The following is a 19,775-nucleotide window of genomic DNA, read 5'->3' as shown; positions in this document are numbered from 1 at the left end:
CTGAGGCTGTAGTCAAGGCTTAACCTGGGATTGAGGCTCAGTTCGGGATTAGGGCTCAGTCTGAGATTAGGGGTTCATAAGGATTGGGGCTCATTCAAGGTTGGTTCTCAGTCGGGTCAGGGCTCAGTTGGGATTGAGGATCTGCCTAGCATGGAAATTTAGCCTAGGATCCAGGCTGAGGTCAGAGCTCAGTCAGGATTGGGACTCAGTCTGTGATTAGGGCTTGGTCAGAGTTGGGACTTAGCTGGGATTGAGCCTCCATCTAGGATTGGGGCTCACTCTGGGATTAAGGGTCAGTCAGAATTGGGACCTGCTCAGAGCTGGGCCTCAGCTGGGATTGAGGATCTGTCTAGGGTCAGGAGTTAGCTTAGGGCTGAGGCTTATTCTGGGATTAGGGCTCAGTCAACACTGGGCTTAGAGTTGGGCTCAGCTGGGATTACGGCTCCATCTGGGATCAAGACTCAGGGTCAGGCGCTCAGCACAGAACCCCCACTGAGCCAGCCCTGGCCCGCAGATCCAGTACAACGGGCTCACACTGGACGTGGACGGCCGTACCACCAAAAAGCTCATCACGCACCTCAAGCCCAACACCTTCTACAACTTCGTGTTGACCAACCGAGGCAGCAGCCTGGGTGGCCTTCAGCAGACCGTTACTGCCTGGACCGCCTTCAACCTGCTCAGTGCCAAGCCCAGCGTGGCCCCCAAGCCTGACTCCGACGGCTTCATCATGGTGTATCTGCCTGACGGCCAGAGCCCTGTGCCTGTCCAGTATGATCAAAACCACCCCACTGCCCCCAGGGATTCCTTACCCGCCCCCCCCATTAGCCAGCTTTGTGACTGGGGCCAGCCACCTGACCTCTCTGTGCTTCAGCGTCCTCACCTGTGTCTAAAATGTGGGTCACGCCAGCCCCAGTCTGTGTGGTTGTCCAGATGCTTCTCTTGGGCACCGTCACTAAATGTGGCCTCTCCTCCAACATTTCTGATACCCCTGTGTACCTGACCTTCTTTGGGGTCTGGTTTCCCAGGCTGGTGGGGAGACAGAACTGGAAACAGACACTTTCAGACCTGTGGTGTGATAGTGAGAGGCACTAGGGTTGAGAGTCCCCGGTGGGGAGAGGACTCTGCCTGGGAAGCAGAGAAGAATTAAGGACTACAAGGATGTGTGGGTATGGAGGCTGGGGCTTTGAAGGATGTGTAGGAGTTCAAGAAATATAATTGGGGTAGCCTCTCTAGGCAGAAGGAACCACATACTCAAAAGCCTGGAGGCTTGAATCAGGAACTATAGTCCTCTATGGCTGGGTTCTAGGGGCGTAGAAGCAGAGGGAAGGTTCAGAGCACAGGGACTCCCCCACCCACCTCCAGCAGGCATTCTTTGGACGTGGCCCCCGACCTTTCATCTCCCTACAGGAACTACTTCATTGTGATGGTGCCACTGCGCAAGTCTCGTGGTGGCCAGTTCCTGACCCCTCTGGGCAGCCCGGAAGACATGGATCTGGAGGAGGTGAGGTGGGGCCCAGACCTGCCTGGCCCAGACCCTGTCCTGATTTTTGGAAGCCCTGTTGCTGCCGGCCAGCCTCTGAGCACCCCATGCCTCTGTTCCCACAGCTCATCCAGGATATCTCACGGCTGCAGAGGCGCAGCCTGAGGCACTCTCGCCAGCTGGAGGCGCCCCGCCCCTACATTGCGGCTCGCTTCTCAATGTTGCCGTCCACCTTCCACCCCGGTGACCAGAAGCAGTACGGTGGCTTTGACAACAGGGGCTTGGAGCCTGGCCACCGATATGTCCTCTTTGTGCTTGCAGTGCTGCAGAAGAGCGAGCCTGTAAGTCCCAAATGGTGTCTGCCTTCGTCCAGCCCCACCCTCTGAGCGCACAGGCCCTGACGTGGACTCAGCCCCCGGGGCCCCGACCTCAGAACCAGACACGGATCCTGCCAGCTTCCCATGATCAGGGCTGGGCAGGGGGAAGGACTTGAGGTTGGGGATACCCCAAGGGGAAGACTTTTTAGAGGAAGGGACTTGGGACCTAGGGCTTTGGTGGCTGTGTAGGAGTTCAACCAAGACAAGATATCTTCAGGATTTGCACGCGCAGAGGTCTAGAGGTGCCGTGCGAGAGGAACAAAAAGGACTTCAGAGTGGCTGAAGCCCAGGGAGCAGTAGGGAGAGCAGAGACTGGCAAAGGGCCAGGCCAATGCAGAGCACCAGGGTCCGGGTTCTCGGGAATCATAGGAGGATTTAGAGTAGGGGAGGGACATAGGTTTGTGCTGGAAGAAGACTCCTTTGGCCACTGTGAGTAGGATGGACACTGATGGAGGCCCCTCCCGTCCTGTTGCCCGCAGACATTTGCAGCCAGCCCCTTCTCAGATCCCTTCCAGCTGGATAACCCAGACCCGCAGCCCATCGTGGATGGCGAGGAGGGGCTCATCTGGGTGATCGGGCCTGTGCTGGCTGTGGTCTTCATCATCTGCATCGTTATCGCCATCTTGCTCTACAAGAAGTGAGCCCCTTTGCACTCCCCACTTGACAAGAGGGAGGGCTCCCTGGAAAAGGAAGGAGGGTCTGGAAGACCCAGGGAAGGCTGGTTGCACAGGATGACCATGGAGGTCCTCTGCCGTACAGATAGAAAAACCCTGGCTCAGAGAGGTTAAGCCACTGGATCAAAGTCACACAGACCAGGCCAGTGACTTGACTCCTCTCAAGGTCCGCACGCCACTCAGCAGGATGATTTGGGGTGGAGGCCACCTCTGTCCAGTTTAGCAAGGAGAATAACTGTGGTGGCCACATGGGACACGTCTCACCTTAGAAAGGGAAGGCCGAGACATTCTTCCTTGTGGTGGGGACCCAAGCAGGAAGTGATTAGCCCCATTTTCCAGAGGAGCCCAAGGCTCTGGGAGGTTAAGAAAGCCACCCGCCGTCACAGAACAGGCTTTCTGTGACCAGCACACCCTCACCTGTCTTCTTTTCCCTCCTTCTAACCTGTGTCTCCTTTCGGGAGCAGCAAACCCGACAGGTAAGAACCGGCCCCGTCCTTGGGAGGCTTCAGGCAAGAGACCGAGGAGAGGGATCAGGGTGGTGCCGTGCCCGTGGGGTGAGGGGACGCTCAGCTGTGCCAGCAGGCTGCACGCGTGTCCATGTGTGGTCCCGGGAACCCCAACCGTGCGCGTACACGGCCCCTTTTCCCCTGGCCGGGTCCCTCACTTGTGGTACCTGATCGGTGTTCACGCGTGTACACGTGCGTCTTTGGACACACGCCGGTACTCAAGGAGTCTTCTGCTTGCTCCCACAAAGTAAACGCAAGGACTCAGAGCCCCGCACCAAATGCCTCCTGAACAACGCTGACCTCGCCCCCCACCACCCCAAGGACCCTGTAGAAATGAGACGCATTAACTTCCAGACGCCAGGTATGTGTGTATCCCAGGTGCCAGGATCAACACCACGGAGGGGAGGTAGCATGAGAGACGAGGAAGCGGCCCCCTCGGTGGAACCTCATCTGCCCCTGCTGAGCGGTTTGGTGCAGCGAAATGCCCGATTCCCAAATCCCTCTGTGGATCTAGAAATTCCATGGACCAGTTCTGGTTTACAGCCAAGTGAGGCTTTTGCAAAGCTGTGTTTCACTGGTGGTTGGGGTCATCTGAGCAGAATGGAACCCCTTAAAAACGAAACAAGCCAAAGAACCCTCCTTTCTTCTAGCAGAAGGAGCTATGCTTCTGGTTCCCACTGGTCTTAGGGACGCTCAGGGGTGGGCATTCGGGTTTTTCCTTGGCCTTTCTCCACACTCCCGTGGGCTGTCCCCCTGGCGAGGTACAGAGATTTTGCCTCCCATGTGCGCTGCATGTCTCTCGTCCACAGATGCTCATGCTCGCCTGCCTCTTCACAGTTCCCTGTATATTCATACGAGTCCCTTAAGGTCACCTGCCATGCCTGGAGGGAGAACTGAATGAACCAGGGTCTTGTCCTTGATCATCTTCATGTATAGTGATCCACATACTCCCTCATCTTATCCCTCTTAATGGGCTCATGCCAACTGCTTCCAACCAAATAAGGTTTCCATTTAACTGATGGCTGCTGTTCTCCTTATGAGGTCACAGCATGGTTCCGTCTGTCCCTCTCCCTGCATCCAGTCTCTACTTCCTGTCTCTGAACTTCCTGTCTACTTCCTGTCTCATAATAATTGTTTCCAACCAAACAGATTTTAAACATTTGTATGTTACCGATGGCTGCAGTCCTCCTTAAGGGCTAGTGCATGGCCTCACGTACTGTTCTTAATATACTCCTTTCTCTTTTCTGTTGCTGGACTGTCTCACATCAGTTCTGTTTTTATCCAAATGAGGATTTTGGTCACTTATATTTAACTGATGGCTCCTGTCACTTCTCAGCCTTCTGGCTAAGATCAGGTGTAACTGATGGCAGCAGTCTGCCATAAGGGATCACAAAAGGTCCCATATGGCACCCCTAATGTACTCCCTTCTCTTTTCTGTCTCTGGACCAGGTCGTGTCAGTTCTATTTTCATCCAAATGATGATTTTTAACACCCATGTTTAACTGATAGCTGCTGTCCTTCTTAAAGCTCATGGCATGGGCTCGTAGGTCCTTCCCCTGCCCCCAGGTTTTGCCCTCACCCTCCTGCACCTCATCTGAAATCTCCTCTGCTGACCCCAACAGGGGACCCAAGGCCAGGTTGGTCTGAGGGGACACATTGACAAAAGGCCGAGAGCTTTGGGATCTTCCCGAAGTCACAGCTGAGAACCAGGACTGGGTGCAGTCCGGTAGGAGGGATCCACAGCAGCTCCCGTAGGTCCTCGGGGTGGGGCCCGGGCAGCGTGCGTCCCCCATTGCAGTCGCTCTGCCCTTTGCGTCTGTCGGCCGGCCATTGTGCGTGCATCCAGTGAGGGATGGGGGAGGCAGGGGCCCCCCGTGTGTTTTCATTTATTTATTGTTTGCTGTTTCTGCAGATTCGGGCCTCAGCAGCCCCCTCAGAGAGCCGGGGTTTCACTTTGAAAGTTAGTTCCTGTGTCTCTCTGTTCTCGGCTTCCTTTCGCGCCCCCCCCACACCCCCTGTTTGTTTTCATCTTTGGTTCTCCATCCCGCCTCCTGATCTCTGTCCACCTGTCCTGCGCTGGCTTCTCAGGGGAGTCGGGGTTCTGGTCTGTTGGGCCCTTAGGTCGCTGGTTGTGACTGCTTGTAGGTGGGGGTGCGGGGGGGTCATCCTGCGTGACAGGACCCCAGCTTCACTCCTTAGGTAAGGGCTCTTGGGGAGCGCCTGGGGGGCTGGGGACGCTGGTGTTTACCAGCTGGCCTGGCCATGTTGTACTTCTGAGCCGGCACGTAGCTCAGCCCACTGCGCCCCAGGAGAGGAGACGGGTCTTGCAGACCCAGACATTGGGGAGAAAGAGCCAGGCCCACCCCACACTATCCCATGCACCAGATGGAGAAATGATGCAGGCACACAGAGAGATGGGGACCCCCCCAGCACACACACACACACACACACACACACACACACACACACACCATCTCCCCTCCCCAGTGCCTCAGCGCTCCCTGGCAGCAGACCTCGCGGTCCCTCTGATCCCAGAGGGTCAGACAGGGGTGTCCATCACCGGCCCGTGCCCTGGGGAGCGAGGTTTCCAGAGGCCCAGCCAGCCGCATCTGCTTCTTCATTTCTGTGTCACCCGCCTCCTTCTTGCCACGAGGCACTAGGAGCTTGGAGTCTTCCAGGGCGACCCTTCCCCGGTCCCTGCATCCCCAGCTGGATTGGGGGCACTGGGATAGGCGGACATCACGAGCCGGGGGTGTCAGACTCAGCTGGGAGCCGCTCCTCGAACGCTCCACCTGCAGACAGACCCGCAGGCCTGGGCTCCCGGCCCCAGCGTGGGCCGTCCTGAACCCTCCCCTCCCCCGCCACTCGCTCTAACCACAGCGCGTCCATCACAGACTCACACTGTAGAACGCCCCCCGCCCCCCGGCCCCCAGGCTGGCTCCCGCGTGACCGGCCGCACCGTGGGGTCTGCTCTCCCCACAGGCATGCTCAGCCACCCCCCGATCCCCATCGCAGACATGGCGGAGCACACAGACCGCCTCAAGGCCAATGACAGCCTCAAGCTCTCCCAGGAGTACGAGGTGAGCTAGCCCCCGCCTCCTGCCCCCACCCTGGCCCCCCAGCGCCCCACCCTGATGCCTCCCACCTCACCTTCCCCTACAGTCCATTGATCCGGGCCAGCAGTTCACGTGGGAACATTCCAACCTGGAAGTGAACAAACCCAAGAACCGCTATGCCAACGTCATCGCGTACGACCACTCGCGCGTCATCCTCCAGCCCATTGAAGGTAGCTGCCCAGGCCCCATCCGCCCTTCCCCAGGCCAGAGAGAGCGCACAGACACCGTGCCTCCACTTGGCCACGCGGCAGGGCCAGTGCGGACGAGCAAGGGCAGAGATTAGGGAAACTGAGGCCAGATGCTGCGCACAGGCCTGGTCCAGCTCCAGCCAGAAGCTACTGGGAAGTTTTGGATATGTGTTTAACTGATGGTTGCTGTCCGTAACACATTTCCATCTGTCCCTCTGCATCCATGGTTCTCGGTGCCCAGGGAACGCTGGGCGATGTCTGAGGGCATTTTCGTGTTCACGTTCCGGGGGGGACAGGGAGCTAGCTGCATTTAGAGGTCTGAGACGCCGCTCAGACCCTGCAGTGCACAGGGAAGCCCCACCCCAGAGAGCAGTCTGGCCCCCAGCGACGGTGGTGCGGGGCAGAGAAACCGCAACATTCAGGCTCCATGGTTCCTGTGGGGGCAGCTCGGGGCAATCCGGGAGGGCTCCCAGGAAGCGGTAGGCCAGATAGAACCCGTGTAGGGGACAGCGGCACGCCCGCTGATCTCTGGCATCTGTCTCTGCTGTAGGCATCGTGGGCAGCGATTACATCAACGCCAACTACGTGGACGGCTACCGGCGGCAGAATGCATACATCGCCACGCAGGGGCCGCTGCCAGAGACCTTCGGCGACTTCTGGCGTATGGTGTGGGAACAGCGTTCGGCTACCATCGTCATGATGACGCGGCTAGAGGAGAAATCACGGGTGGGGCCCGGACCCTGCAGCCCCCGCGCGCCCGGCCAGCGCCAGCCCGTGCTCACTTCCATTCTCCCGCCTTCTACAGATCAAGTGTGATCAGTACTGGCCCAACAGGGGCACGGAGACATATGGCTTCATCCAGGTCACGCTGCTGGACACCATCGAGCTGGCCACGTTCTGTGTCCGGACGTTCTCTTTGCACAAGGTAGGGCCCGGCCTGGGCTGGGGCCTGCGGGAGGGGGTGATGGGGGTGGAAGAGGCAGACAGAAGGCTCCAGCTTCTGTCCTGGGAGCTCCCCATCGGGAGCCCAGGCTGACCACGTTCTCTCGAAGCCCACTGGTGGGGAAGCTGAGGCTCAGAGGAGGGACCTCCTGTGTCCAGCCACATCAGGACAAAACCAGCAGAACCTAACGTAGCAATGAGCCTGTCGTCCCCTTGCCATCAGTTACGTCCCAGGCCTTCCCTCCCTCCTTGCCCTCTGGCCTCACCCAGCCTAGGCCCGTGATGGGTGGGAGACAAAGCTAGAGAGTCCCTGCTGGTCTGGGCAGTCAGGTCTGGGGCAGAGGGAATCTTAAGATGTGTGTTTAACTGATGGCTGCTGTCAGTTACATGGTTCCATCTGTGTTCTATGTCACTGGTTCTCGACTGGGGCAGTTTGCCATCCGGAGAACATTTTTTCATTGTTAGCATGGGGAGGGGAGGGTGCGGGCACCACAGTGCTCCCCAGACTCCAGCCAGGTCCTCTGTCAACACTAAACACCCACCGTGTGTCAGGCCCTGATTTGGGCACCAAGACACAGCAAGGACCAAGACAGACAAAATGTCTTGCCCTTTTGGAGCTTAGTTTAGTTGACAAGGCATTGACAGTCAATATGTAAAAGGACAAATCTTACACGTAGAAGGAGAAAAATAAAGTATATGTCAGGGGACCTGGAGATGGTGAGGAAGGGAGCCAAGAGATCTGGGAAAACAGCATTCCTGGCAGAGGCTCAGCCCGTGCAAAGGTCCTGGGGCAGGACCGTTCCTGGCATGATGGAGAAACAATGAGGAGGCCTGTATTATGGTTTTAGCAGAGTGAGTGAGGGGGAGAGAGGGAGGAGGGGAGGCTGGGCTTTTACCCTAAGGTGGATGGTAGCCCTATTGGGGGGTGGGGGTGGGGGTGGGGGCAGACCTGACTCAGGTGCTCACCGGCGCCCTCTGGTGGCCACTGTGGGGAGGGCAGACTGTTGGGGCGAGGACCAGAGGAGGGGGTTCCAGGGTGGAGGGGACTGGACCAGGAAGGCCGCCACGGAGGGGGTGAGAAGCGGGCAGGTTTGGGATAGATGAAGGCAGAGCCGGTTGGATGTGGGAGGGGCAGTGAATCAAGGGGGACTCCTGAGTCCTGGGCAGAGCGCCTGGAGGGATGCAGCCGCCTCCAGCTGAGATGGGGGCGGATCTGGGGAGAAAGTCGGGGCATGATGTTGGCCACACTGTGGCCCCCGCCAACCCCCCGCCCCGCCGAGTACGTGAGGCAGCCGGGCCCTTGGGCGTGAATTTGGCATCCTCTGTCCGTGCACGGAGCGCTGCCGTGACCGGCTCTGTCCCTGCGGCCCCCAGAATGGCTCCAGTGAGAAACGTGAGGTCCGCCAGTTCCAGTTCACGGCGTGGCCGGACCACGGGGTGCCCGAGTACCCGACGCCATTCCTGGCTTTCCTGCGGAGAGTGAAAACCTGTAACCCGCCGGACGCGGGCCCCGTGGTCGTGCACTGCAGGTACCCCCAGCCGCCCCCCGCTCCCGCCCCGGCGCCTCCGTCGGCCTTCCTGACCGCCGTGCCCGTCCCCGCAGTGCCGGCGTGGGCCGCACCGGCTGCTTCATCGTCATCGATGCCATGCTGGAGCGGATCAAGCCGGAGAAGACGGTGGACGTGTACGGCCACGTGACGCTCATGCGCTCGCAGCGCAACTACATGGTGCAGACCGAGGACCAGTACAGCTTCATCCACGAGGCGCTGCTAGAGGCCGTGGGCTGCGGCACCACGGAGGTGCCCGCCCGCAGTCTCTACGCCTACATCCAGAAGCTGGCGCAGGTGGAGCCCGGCGAGCATGTCACCGGCATGGAGCTCGAGTTCAAGGTTGGGGGGCGCTCCCGGTGGGCGTTGGGGGCGTGGCCAGGAGCCGGAGGTCCGGGCTGTCCCCGTCCCCCCGCCCCCGCACGCTCCACCCTTCGCGCTCCGTCGCCGCGCCGCCCCCCGCTGGAGGCCCTCCCGCCTTTGACCCCCCCCCCCCGCCTTCCTCTGTCCCCACAGCGGCTGGCCAACTCCAAAGCCCACACGTCCCGCTTCATCAGTGCCAATCTGCCTTGTAACAAGTTCAAGAACCGCCTGGTAAACATCATGCCCTACGAGAGCACGCGGGTCTGCCTGCAGCCCATCCGTGGGGTGGAGGGCTCCGACTATATCAACGCCAGCTTCATCGATGGCTACAGGTACCCCCGCTTTGCCCCGGCGGTCGCCGGCCTCACGTGGGAAGGAGAGCTGGACACCCCGCCGGCCTCGCGCGGTCGCGGCGGAGGTGGAGGGAATCTTGAGCTGTGTATTTAACGGATGGCTACCGTCTGTAACGTGGTTCCATCTGTCCTTTTCACATCAGTGGTTCTCAATCTGGGCAGTTCTGCCACCTAAGGAAAATGGGGCAGTGTCTGGTGACATTTTTGTCATAATGGGAGTGGGGGCAGGCAGAGGCCGGGGATGCTGCTCAGCACCCCACAGTGCCCCTCACAGAGAACGATGCAGCCGCGAACGTCAGTGCCCAGGTTGAGAACCCCTGGCTGAGGGATGGTGTTGCGGCGAAGGCCCCACCTGCGCAAAGGCTGGGGGTGACCGAGAGCTTAGTCCGTGCAGACGCCTAGAAGGAGTTTACTGGCCCTCGAGGGGGTGGAGGGCAAGGGAGGAGAGGTCAGGGGACGTTCCGCAGCCTCCTCGAGGCGCCAGAACATTTCCTGAGGCCAGTGGCTTCCCCGGGTGCAAAACAGGGTTATGGGGAGGCTTGGCGAGACGGGGAGGGGGACGGGGCACCGGCCGGCGACTCCTGGGGAGGCAGGGGCGTGGCAGGTGTGGCTGCTGGGGCCCTGACCCACCGGGTGGCATCAGGCCGGCCCCCCGCCTGGGCCTGCATCTGCCCACTGGCCCTGGTCTCACACGCCCCACACCACAGGCAGCAGAAGGCCTACATTGCGACGCAGGGGCCACTGGCGGAAACCACAGAGGACTTCTGGCGCATGCTGTGGGAGAACAACTCCACCATCGTAGTGATGCTGACCAAGCTGAGGGAGATGGGCCGGGTGAGCCACGGACCGGGGGGACGGGGCGGGGGGGGTTGTACCAGGGGAGCCATGGATGGGGGGTGGGGGTGGGGGCCAGATGAGCCACGGACCAGGGGCGGGTGTGGGGGTGGCGGGTGAGCCACAGACAGGGGGCGGGGGTGGCCGGGTGAACCACGGACCAGGGGTGGGGGGCCAGTGAGCCACGGGCCAGGGGTGGGGGGCCGGTGAGCCACAGACCAGGGCGGGGGTCGGGACTCAGGCCAGGCTGACTGCAGTTGCCGTCTCCTCCACAGGAAAAATGTCACCAGTACTGGCCAGCTGAGCGCTCCGCCCGCTACCAGTACTTTGTGGTGGATCCGATGGCGGAATACAACATGCCTCAGTATATCCTGCGGGAGTTCAAGGTCACGGACGCCCGGGTGAGTGTGGGGAGGGATCGCTGGGAGATTCTGGAATCCTGGTCCTGCTGCTCAGAACCTCATGATCTGGACAGGGCTTCCCTAGTTGGGGGTAGAAGCAAAGACCCGGGGGTAGGAATAAGCACTGGGGGTTGGGTTGTCCAAGTGGACCAATCCCTCCAGCACCAAACAGGTGGGAGAGAGCGCTGCGTCCCGGTGCTGATCCCACAGCGTCCCCCCGGGAGCATGTGCAGCACCCCTCACTAGGGAGCAAGGTCCAAGGGGATGGTGTAAGAGGGCGTGAGCGGGGTGTTCCCTATGGAGGACAGCGTGGCAGCGCTGCAAGCGGGGTGGGGTAGACATGACAGGGTGCAGGGGCTGGGCCACCGAGCCGTGGGCGGGAAGAGGGTCTTTTTTTTTTTTTTTTTTTTTAAGATTTTATTTATTTATTCATGAGAGACAGAGAGAGAGAGAGAGAGAGAGAAGCAGGCTCCCAAGGAGCAGGGAGCCCGATGCGGGGCTCGATCCCAGGACCCTGGGATCATGACCTGAGCCGAAGGCAGACGCTTAACCATCTGAGCCACCCAGGCGCCCGGAAGAGGGTCTTGAATAGCGGGATTGGGTCGCAGCACGTAGCGGGGAGAGGGGAACGAAGGGTAGGCGGTGTTGGCAGGTGAGGATTCTGTGGAGAAGGGGGTGATCTGCCGGCAGCTGGTGGAGACTGGCAGTGGCAGGTGGCCCAGTGGGAAGACAAAGGATCACTCTGAGGCGGGAGAGGGGGCGGGTCAGTCACGACGTTGCCAGTGGGTGGCGAAGCCCGATGAGCACCAGCGTGGCTGGTCCTGGCGCTTGGCTCGTGCAAGACGGTGCCGTTGGATTGGTCGGACGTGGCACTGGAGAATCCGTGGATGGTGCTGGTGGACGTGGTGGAGGGAGACCAGCATGGACAGTGTCGGGTTGGAGGCAGGCAGATTGGAGAGTGAATGCAGGTGACAGAGGGTGGAGAATGCCCGCAGAACGTGGTCCCCCAGGTCGGCAAAGGGGGAGGTGTTCTCAGCCCCGGGCAGGGGAAGAGGAGCTGGGAGAAGGGCAAGCGTTTGGCCCGTGGCGGGTGAGAAAATCCGTGGAAAATGACTTTGGGTAGCAGAGAATGACGAGCGTTCGTTGACCAATGCTCCTCGTGCTGTTGATGGTACCAGACCGAGAAAGGCGGGAATGGAGGCCGTCAGGGTGAGGGGGTATCGCTGGATGGCACCGTTTGGGTGGAGAGAGCATGACTGGGAACCCAGAGGGTGAGGGAAGGATGGAGGAGGTCCGTGGAAGGTGGGTGGTGGTGGCCACGGATTAGTTACCGGCCGTGGGTGGTGAGAGGCGGGATGATGGTGTCGGTTGGTGCTTTTTAAGTGACAGATGAGAGTGAGTAATGGGTGGACAGTGGACGACAGCGCGGTGTTGGGTGGTGAAGGGTGGAAGGTGATGGAATGGCGTGGAGCTCCGGATGGTAGCGTGGAGGAGGATGCAGGAGCATGGCGGCAGAGAATGGCACTGAGAAGGGCAGGTGTCGGGTGCCCCGCGGGATGGTGGCCAACGGTGGTGTTGGATGTCACTTTGGCCGCAGCGGATGGCACCGGACATGTGGATGGGGAGGAGCGTGGCGTTGGCACCCTTAGATGCTGACAGACAGCGAGTCCCCAGGGCAGGTGGCAGGAAACGGGGCTGAGGACGGGGAACGCTGGAGGGTGGTGTTGGCTGGAGACGGAAGATGGGACGGGAGGCCGGCCCGGGCGGGAAGCCAGCCATGACCGCCACTGGTCTCGTTCCAGGATGGCCAGTCCCGGACGGTCCGGCAGTTCCAGTTCACGGACTGGCCGGAACAGGGCGTGCCAAAGTCAGGGGAGGGCTTCATTGACTTCATCGGCCAAGTGCACAAGACCAAGGAACAGTTTGGCCAGGACGGCCCCATCTCCGTCCACTGCAGGTGAGCTGTCCCTCAAGCCCAGCTGGGGCAACTGAGGCCCAGCGAGCACAGCCTCGAGCCTTCCCCAGGCTCGCCGAGTTTGGGCTCTCTTTGTGCCTGAGGAGTCGGGCAGTCACAGGGGGCTGTCCGGAGCACCCAGCCCTGAACGGCTGTGCTCGCCCCCAACAGTGCCGGCGTGGGCAGGACGGGCGTCTTCATCACGCTCAGCATCGTGCTGGAGCGCATGCGGTATGAGGGCGTGGTGGACATCTTCCAGACCGTGAAGATGCTGCGGACCCAGAGGCCGGCCATGGTGCAGACGGAGGTGAGAGCCGCGTGCGGGGCCCCGGCTGCCAGGCCCCACACCTCTGCCCCCCTGAGCCTCAGTTTCCTCTTCTGTGAGATGGGCGCAGTGCACCTCGACTCCGGGTTGTCGCGGGCAGAAGTTCTTCGACAGCCATTTGGGGCCAGAAGGGGATTAGTTCTACCTTTTGACCCAAGAGTAGAGTGAAATCCAGAGCCGAGAAGCAGCCCACAGAGTGGGCAGAGAGGCGTCCGTCCCAGTTCCAAAGTCCACAGCAAGTTCGTGGCTCAGCCAGGACCCTGACACGGGCCAGAGTTCCGGAAATCCACCCCGCCCCCAGATGGGGAAAGTGAGGCCCAGAGCTAGAAGGGACTTCCCTGGGATCACGTGGTGGGCATTCCAAGTGTCCTCAAGGCTCTCCCTTTCCGTCCCTGGGGAGGCAAAGCTGGAGTCGGACCCCCAGCCCTGAGGGCCCTGCTGCAGGGGGAGGGGGCTTCCAGGCAGGTAGAGGGGAGGCCGTTCCGGGGCCAGAGCCCAGCCTATGTGTAAGAACCAGGCAGCGGGCCGGCTCCTGAGGGCGATGGGGGGCCCCGGGAGGCCACAGGGCACGGAGGCCCTGACCGAGCCCCCGCCCCCTCCCTCCCGCAGGACGAGTACCAGTTCTGTTACCAGGCAGGGCTCGAGTACCTCGGGAGCTTTGACCACTATGCAACCTAAAGCCATGGTCGCCGCCGGCCAGACTCCACCGGCCCCGGATGCCTCTGCCCCTGCCGGGTGGGCCCCCGGAGACCTGGACCCCCGGCCAGGGCGGGAGGAGGGAGCGGCCACGTGTCTGCACGGCCTCCAGGAGCAATGCGGCCCCCCGAGCCCCCCGTGCAGGGCCCAGCAGCCTCCTTGGCACCGGCCGCCGCCTTCCGAAACTTGGCACATTCCTCATTTCCTTCCAATTCCAAACGAGAGATTCCTGGGGGGGGGGGGCAGTGAGCAAACAGGGCTTCTCCCCGGAACCAGAGGAGGGCAGGGCCGTGCGCTTGAGCCCCAGTCCTCCCCGCCTCCCCCCGGGGGGGCCCTCCTGGTCTGCAGCTTGCGGGACACCGCCGGGCCGGGGGTGCAAAATTCAGCTTTCTTTTCAGACTCTGTGTAACTGTATCCAGTGACATTTCTTTTTTTAAATAGTGTATTTTTTTTCATTTTTTTTTTAAAGAAGAAACAAACCGAAAAAGGAAAAAAAAAAAAAAAAGACTCGCCAGTCAACAAATTTAAAAAGAACTTTGCTTATTCCTGTTCCGTTCACAGACAAGTCTATTTTTTCACCGCAGAGAACGCTCTCGCGAGGCGGTTGCGTTGGCAGGTGCGCGGGCCCGCGACCCGCCCCGGGCGGCCTGGCTTCCTCCCGCCGCCGTCCTCGGAAGGTGTGCCTCGCTCAAGAACCGGAGGCCCTTGTGCTCCTGGCTTCTTCCCTTTTTTTTTGCATTTTTCTTTTTTTTTTTTTTTTCCTTTTTTAATTCTGAAACATATCAAGGACCGGTCTGAGGGTGGGGCGGTGGGGGTGGGGGGACAGGGGGCTCCGGCCCACCAGCGTCAGGTTCAAAAACCCACTGGTGTGGGTGCTACCGCCGAGGAGAGGGCAGTGACCCCCACCCCGAACCCCGCCGCCTGAACTCCCCCCAATCTCCCGCCCCCGAGGAGGAGGACTGAACAAAACAGGGGGTCCCGCTTCTTCCGGGAGAGAGAGGCCATGTTCTGCTCGGATCAGGGACCCTTTCCCCCTGGGAGTATGGGACAGTTTTGGGGCAGAAGCAGAAGGATGGGATTCCCCCCCCACCCCTGAGCAAGTGAGTTTTTCTCTTTGTACAAGAACAGATCTGCCGTTTGCTTTCAACACTGTTCATTCAAACGGAAGCAGCTGGGTGGTTTTCCCACCTCTGCGTATGTAGATATATCGACTTTGTATTAAAGGAAGATCGTCTGACCCCGGCCGGTGGTGGAGTATTTGTCATGCCCCCGTCCATCCCTGGGGAGGGCGGGCGGGCGCCTGCAGGGCTCGTGCGTTCTCGTTCCGTCGTGTACACAGTCTGGTAAGGAAAGTGGCCCAGAGAGGTGGTGTTGCTTGTCCGAGATCACACAGGGCCTGAGGGGCCATAGTGGGATTGGAGCCCAGAACCGAGGCTCTAGTCCTCCAGGGGCTGCCTCACGTCCTCAGTGATAATTGTGACCGTGGCTGGCCATCTGCTGTGGGCCACCTCTCTGAGGTGTGGGAGTCATCAGCCCAAGCTACAGGTAAGGAACCCAAAGCTCAGAGGGGCGGCCACCATGGAGTCACACAGTGGGTTTGAAGCGGGGCTGGGATTCACGCCCTCGTCAGTCTCCTCCATGGCCAAGGGGGTCGGTGATGGAGCGGAGTCCACAGAGGGAAGCACGGGGTTGGAGCCGCTATTCTTCCCAAGCTGGAGGTCACCCGGTGAGTGGATCCAGACGCCGAGCCAGTCAGATGCTGGGGCACGAAGGGGGAGCCGAGTCTCTTCCTGCTCCGACCCAGGTGCTAGATAGGGGTTGAGCAGTCCCTCCCACGGTCACAGAGAAGCTCCAGGGACAAGAGGGGGAGGTCTTAGTGAGGCCAGGGGCCCCACTTAGGAAGGGTGGGGCCACCCATTTGAGAAACCATCAGATCCAGGAGGCAGAAAGTATATATAAAAGGTGCCACGAATAAGCTTAGTTAAATAGATTGATCAAATCCTATATCCCCTACCCCCAGAGTTCTCAAACAGGAAACATTTCTACAGATCCGCAGTGGCGATCTCCACAAATCCCAAGAAACCAACAGTAGATAAGATAACCAGACCTTGGCCCCAAGGAGTAGATTCTGTGATAAAAAGTTAGCCCTCCCCAAGAAGGGCCTATGGTGGGAAATTTTAGAGCACTTTTCCTAAATAAGGCAAAGGTTAAAGAAGGAATCAACATAAAAATTACAAAGCCTTTGAAACTGAGCGATTGATTCAGTGAGTATGTTACATCGTGAAATCTGTGGGACGCGGACAGAGGGGTACCCAGAGAAACGTGTACAGCCTCGAACACGCTGAAAACAAGGAATTCTGAAAAATAAGTGAGCTTAAGAAATAAATGAACTAGGCTTTCAATTCAGTTAACTAGAGAAGAACAGAATAAATCTAAATAAAAAAAAAGATAAAAGTTGGATCTAACTCTGGACAGTTTTGAGGTTATTCTTTTGTATTAACAAAACAAAAAACTTTTTGAAAACACCAGAAGTAGATAAATCATCGGTTAAGTACAATCAAGAAACGAGAGTAACCAGGAAGGTGAGAATTAATTACAGATAAGCTTTTTTTTTTTTTTAATTGTGAAGTGTATCGGGGGAGCCGAGGAGAAGCAGAGGAGCTGGGGGTGGGGGTGATGGAGGTGGTGTGGGAGGTGTCCCTGTCCCACTGCAGGAGGGGGGAGGGGGGAGGACAGACCTTAAAGGAAGAAAGATTAAGAAGCACATGGGACACTGAGCAGCTCCTGAGCTCTGACAAGTAGGGAGGAGGGATCTTTTTAGTAACAGATTGTGGAACAAAAGGGACAGGACTGTCAGGTTATTATTTTTTTTTTTAAAGATTTTTATTCATTTGAGAGAGTGAGCGAGCAAGAGAACACGAGTGGGGGAGGGCAAAGGGAGAGGGAGAAGCAGACTCCCCACTGAGCAGGGAGCCCGACACAGGGCTTGATACCAGGACCCCAGGATCATGACCTGAGCCAAAGGCAGATGCTTAACCAACTGAGCCACCCAGGTGCCCCCAGAACAGTCAGATTCTAACCCAAACCTGGTCTTACCTGAATCATGCAGGTCTTACTTGACCAAGACTGCTCTGCCCTCAAAGAACCCAGCCCTCAAAACCCCTCTAAGGAAGAATCTCTTTTTTCCCTTCCTTGGTCTCCCGAGCCATTGAAGCAGAAGCATCTAAATAGGGTCTACCTTCCCCTGCTAACTGGAAACTGGACAAGGAGGATCTTCAGGGAAAGTTAATGTGTCTGACCCTCAGCTTTGGGGCTCAGCCCTTGAGATGCTCATGCTTATGATTGGTGGTAGGTGACAGTGGGTAGGGATTGATCTGAAGACTTCTGGGAAACTGAGGACCTTAGGGAATTGCCTCAACCCACAGACATGATCACCGAGATGGCATCTCCAGTCGCCTTGGCCCTTACCACAGGATACCATAGCATCCACCCCCGTTCATTGAGCACTTACTGTATGCTCGGCTCATGGAGTCTAATTTAATCCAACAATGCACCGGTGGACAGATAAGGAAACTGAGGCTCAAACAATTCAGGTCCCTCACCCAGGATCACACAGACAGTAAGTGGTGGAAACAGGACACGGAGCCGAGTTTGCCCATTTCCCAACTGCCCATGGCCACCCTCACCCACACAGAGCAGCCCCAGGCTGGAAGGGACAGAGCCTAGAGCAGAGCCATCACCAAGCCCATCACCAAGGGGCCAAAGCGTTCTAGGGCTCTGGGGCCGGGGGGTGAGGTGGGGTGGGAGGGCGATACACACTGTGTCCGAAACACCACCACCTTAAACTGTTTAAAGCAAAAACATCCCTGAGAAAGAAATAGCTCAAACCACAGCAATACAGGGGACGGAACCTAACTCAGGAATGCAAAGATCAAGCTGACGAAACAATCAGGATCTCGAGAGGATTAACGCAAGGGCAAACGGGACCAGATCCATACGTACAGGACTGTGTACCCAACAAACAAGGAATGTACATTGTGTCCAAACACTTGGAGCCATCACAAAACCAGACCCTGTGTGGGGCCATAAAGGCGAGCACAACATTCAGACTCCACACACTAGCCCCAACGCAATTAAAATTATGAATCAGTGTTGATCCGTAGTTCCTCAAGTCCATGGAGTCGGGAGAATTTAAATAGGCGTGAAAGGTAAATCATACCTAAAGTACAAGATACTTAGGGCTGGATGATGAGCCCATTGCAAATGAAAAGCAAAAATGTACTCCGAGGTCAATTTAAAGTCTAAAATGCATTTATGGGGGGAGGGAGATCACAATATAAATGGAATAAGCAGCCAAAGAAGGACTCAGAGGGAAATACATAGCCTTTATATAAAGTTATGAGGAAAATAACTGAAAATAAACTAGGTAAGATTTCACCTCAATCATCCACAAAAAAAAGACCAACCCAAGGAAATTCTAGGGAAAATATTAAGAAAATCAGAAATTAGGGGCACCTGGGTGGCTCAGTCAGTTAAGCCTCTGACTCTTGGTTTTGGCTCAGGTCATGATCCGGGGGTCCCGGGATTGAGCCCCGCGTAGGGCTCCCTGCTCAGCGAGGAGTCTGCTTCTCCCTCTCCCTCTGCCCCTCCTCCCACTCACAAGCTCTCTCTCTCTCCCTAAAATAAATAAATCTTTTTAAAAAAAAGAAAATCAGATTAATAAATGGGGAACTACAGCAGCAACCAACACAAAATAATATAAAAAGCTGGATCTTTGGAAACACCCATAGAAAGAGGCAGACCTTTGGCAGAAAGACCATAGATACAAATAAACAGGGGTAGAGGTGACGGGGGACCAACTCCTTTTGCAGGGGACACATTTTAAAGCATGGGTATATACCACGTATGTACAACTTTATGTCACTAAATACATGAAATGATAAAATAGAAAGAACCTGAGATAATAAATATCAAAATCAAAACGAAGCCACAAAAAAGTGAATCATCTTCGGAAATACTGAAATGATGGGCAAAGATCTATTTCCCATACAAGGCACCTTCCCAGGTGGTTTTTCAGATGAGTGAGTTTTGCCAACTCTTCAAGGAAGAGAAGATTTGCATCTTTTATAAACTATGTCAGCTTATAAAAATATAGTACTCAAGGGGCGCCTGGGTGGCTCAGTTTGGGCGACTGCCTTCGGCTCAGGTCATGATCCTGGAGTCCCTGGATCGAGTCCCACATCGGACTCCCTGCTCAGCAAGGAGTCTGCTTCTCCCTCTGACCCTCTTACCTCTCGTGCTATCTCTCATTCTCTCTCACTCAAATAAATAAAATCTTAAAAAAAAAATATATATATATAGTACTCAAACTACAACAACACCCGAGGAAAAACAATAGGACATCCTGCTGGTGTGCCCACAGGCAAAAATGCTAAGAAAATACTGGCAAATCTAGCATCTTTTTAAAAGAATAAGATGTTATGAGTCAGTAGGGAAGGAGATAGAAAATCTACTAAAACCAGAGTGAGAATCAATTGCTCCCTCGGAGAACAATTTGACAGTATCCAGTAAGTTGAAGATGTTCCTAACCTTGACTCAACAATCCCGCTGCTGGATACAATCTTGCTGCTGGATATGTATCTTATAAACACTGTAGCAGGGTGGCTGTGAAGGCCTGTACAACTTTGTCCATAGTGAGATTGTATTTTTTTTTTTTTTAGATTTTATTTATTTGGGATGTCTGGGTGGCTCAGTCGGTTAAGCATCTGCCTTTGGCTCAGGTCATGATCTCGGGGTCCTGGGATCGAACCCCACGTGGGGCTCCCTGCTCAGCAGAGAGCCTGCTTCTTCCTCTCCCTCTGCCTCTCGCCCCGCTCATGCTCTCTCTCTCAAATAAACAAATAAAATATTAAAAAAAAAAAAGATTTTATTTATTTGAGAGAGAGAGAGAGCACGAGCCAGGGGGGTGGGGGAGGGGGATGGAGGGCAAAGGGAGAGGGAGAAGCAGGCTTCCTGCCGA

At 57.2% G+C, this 19,775-nt stretch overlaps 1 protein-coding gene across 1 annotated transcript in view; it reads left to right on the top strand.

Annotated features, from left to right (window-relative positions):
• Positions 1–14,999, top strand: part of PTPRS (protein tyrosine phosphatase receptor type S) — a 67,024-nt gene extending 52,025 nt beyond the window's left edge. The window contains exons 18-36 of the mRNA XM_081805236.1: positions 502–768; positions 1,408–1,501; positions 1,606–1,821; positions 2,337–2,494; positions 2,996–3,007; positions 3,286–3,398; positions 4,950–4,997; positions 6,020–6,117; positions 6,200–6,323; positions 6,892–7,067; positions 7,147–7,266; positions 8,658–8,812; positions 8,887–9,172; positions 9,347–9,525; positions 10,254–10,380; positions 10,656–10,781; positions 12,584–12,738; positions 12,907–13,042; positions 13,670–14,999. Of these exons, the coding sequence (XP_081661362.1) occupies positions 502–768; positions 1,408–1,501; positions 1,606–1,821; positions 2,337–2,494; positions 2,996–3,007; positions 3,286–3,398; positions 4,950–4,997; positions 6,020–6,117; positions 6,200–6,323; positions 6,892–7,067; positions 7,147–7,266; positions 8,658–8,812; positions 8,887–9,172; positions 9,347–9,525; positions 10,254–10,380; positions 10,656–10,781; positions 12,584–12,738; positions 12,907–13,042; positions 13,670–13,738 (2,659 nt within the window). The 3' untranslated portion in view covers positions 13,739–14,999. The remainder of the gene's footprint in view (positions 1–501; positions 769–1,407; positions 1,502–1,605; positions 1,822–2,336; positions 2,495–2,995; positions 3,008–3,285; positions 3,399–4,949; positions 4,998–6,019; positions 6,118–6,199; positions 6,324–6,891; positions 7,068–7,146; positions 7,267–8,657; positions 8,813–8,886; positions 9,173–9,346; positions 9,526–10,253; positions 10,381–10,655; positions 10,782–12,583; positions 12,739–12,906; positions 13,043–13,669) is intronic.
• Positions 15,000–19,775: the final 4,776 nt, after the last annotated feature.

The sequence above is a fragment of the Leptonychotes weddellii genome, chromosome 1, assembly GCF_054177405.1.
Source record: "Leptonychotes weddellii isolate Sample4059 chromosome 1, ASM5417740v2, whole genome shotgun sequence".
Taxonomy (NCBI): Eukaryota; Metazoa; Chordata; class Mammalia; order Carnivora; family Phocidae; genus Leptonychotes; species Leptonychotes weddellii.
The sequence above is the reverse complement of the archived record's forward strand: the minus strand, read 5'-3'. Positions and strand labels throughout refer to the sequence as shown.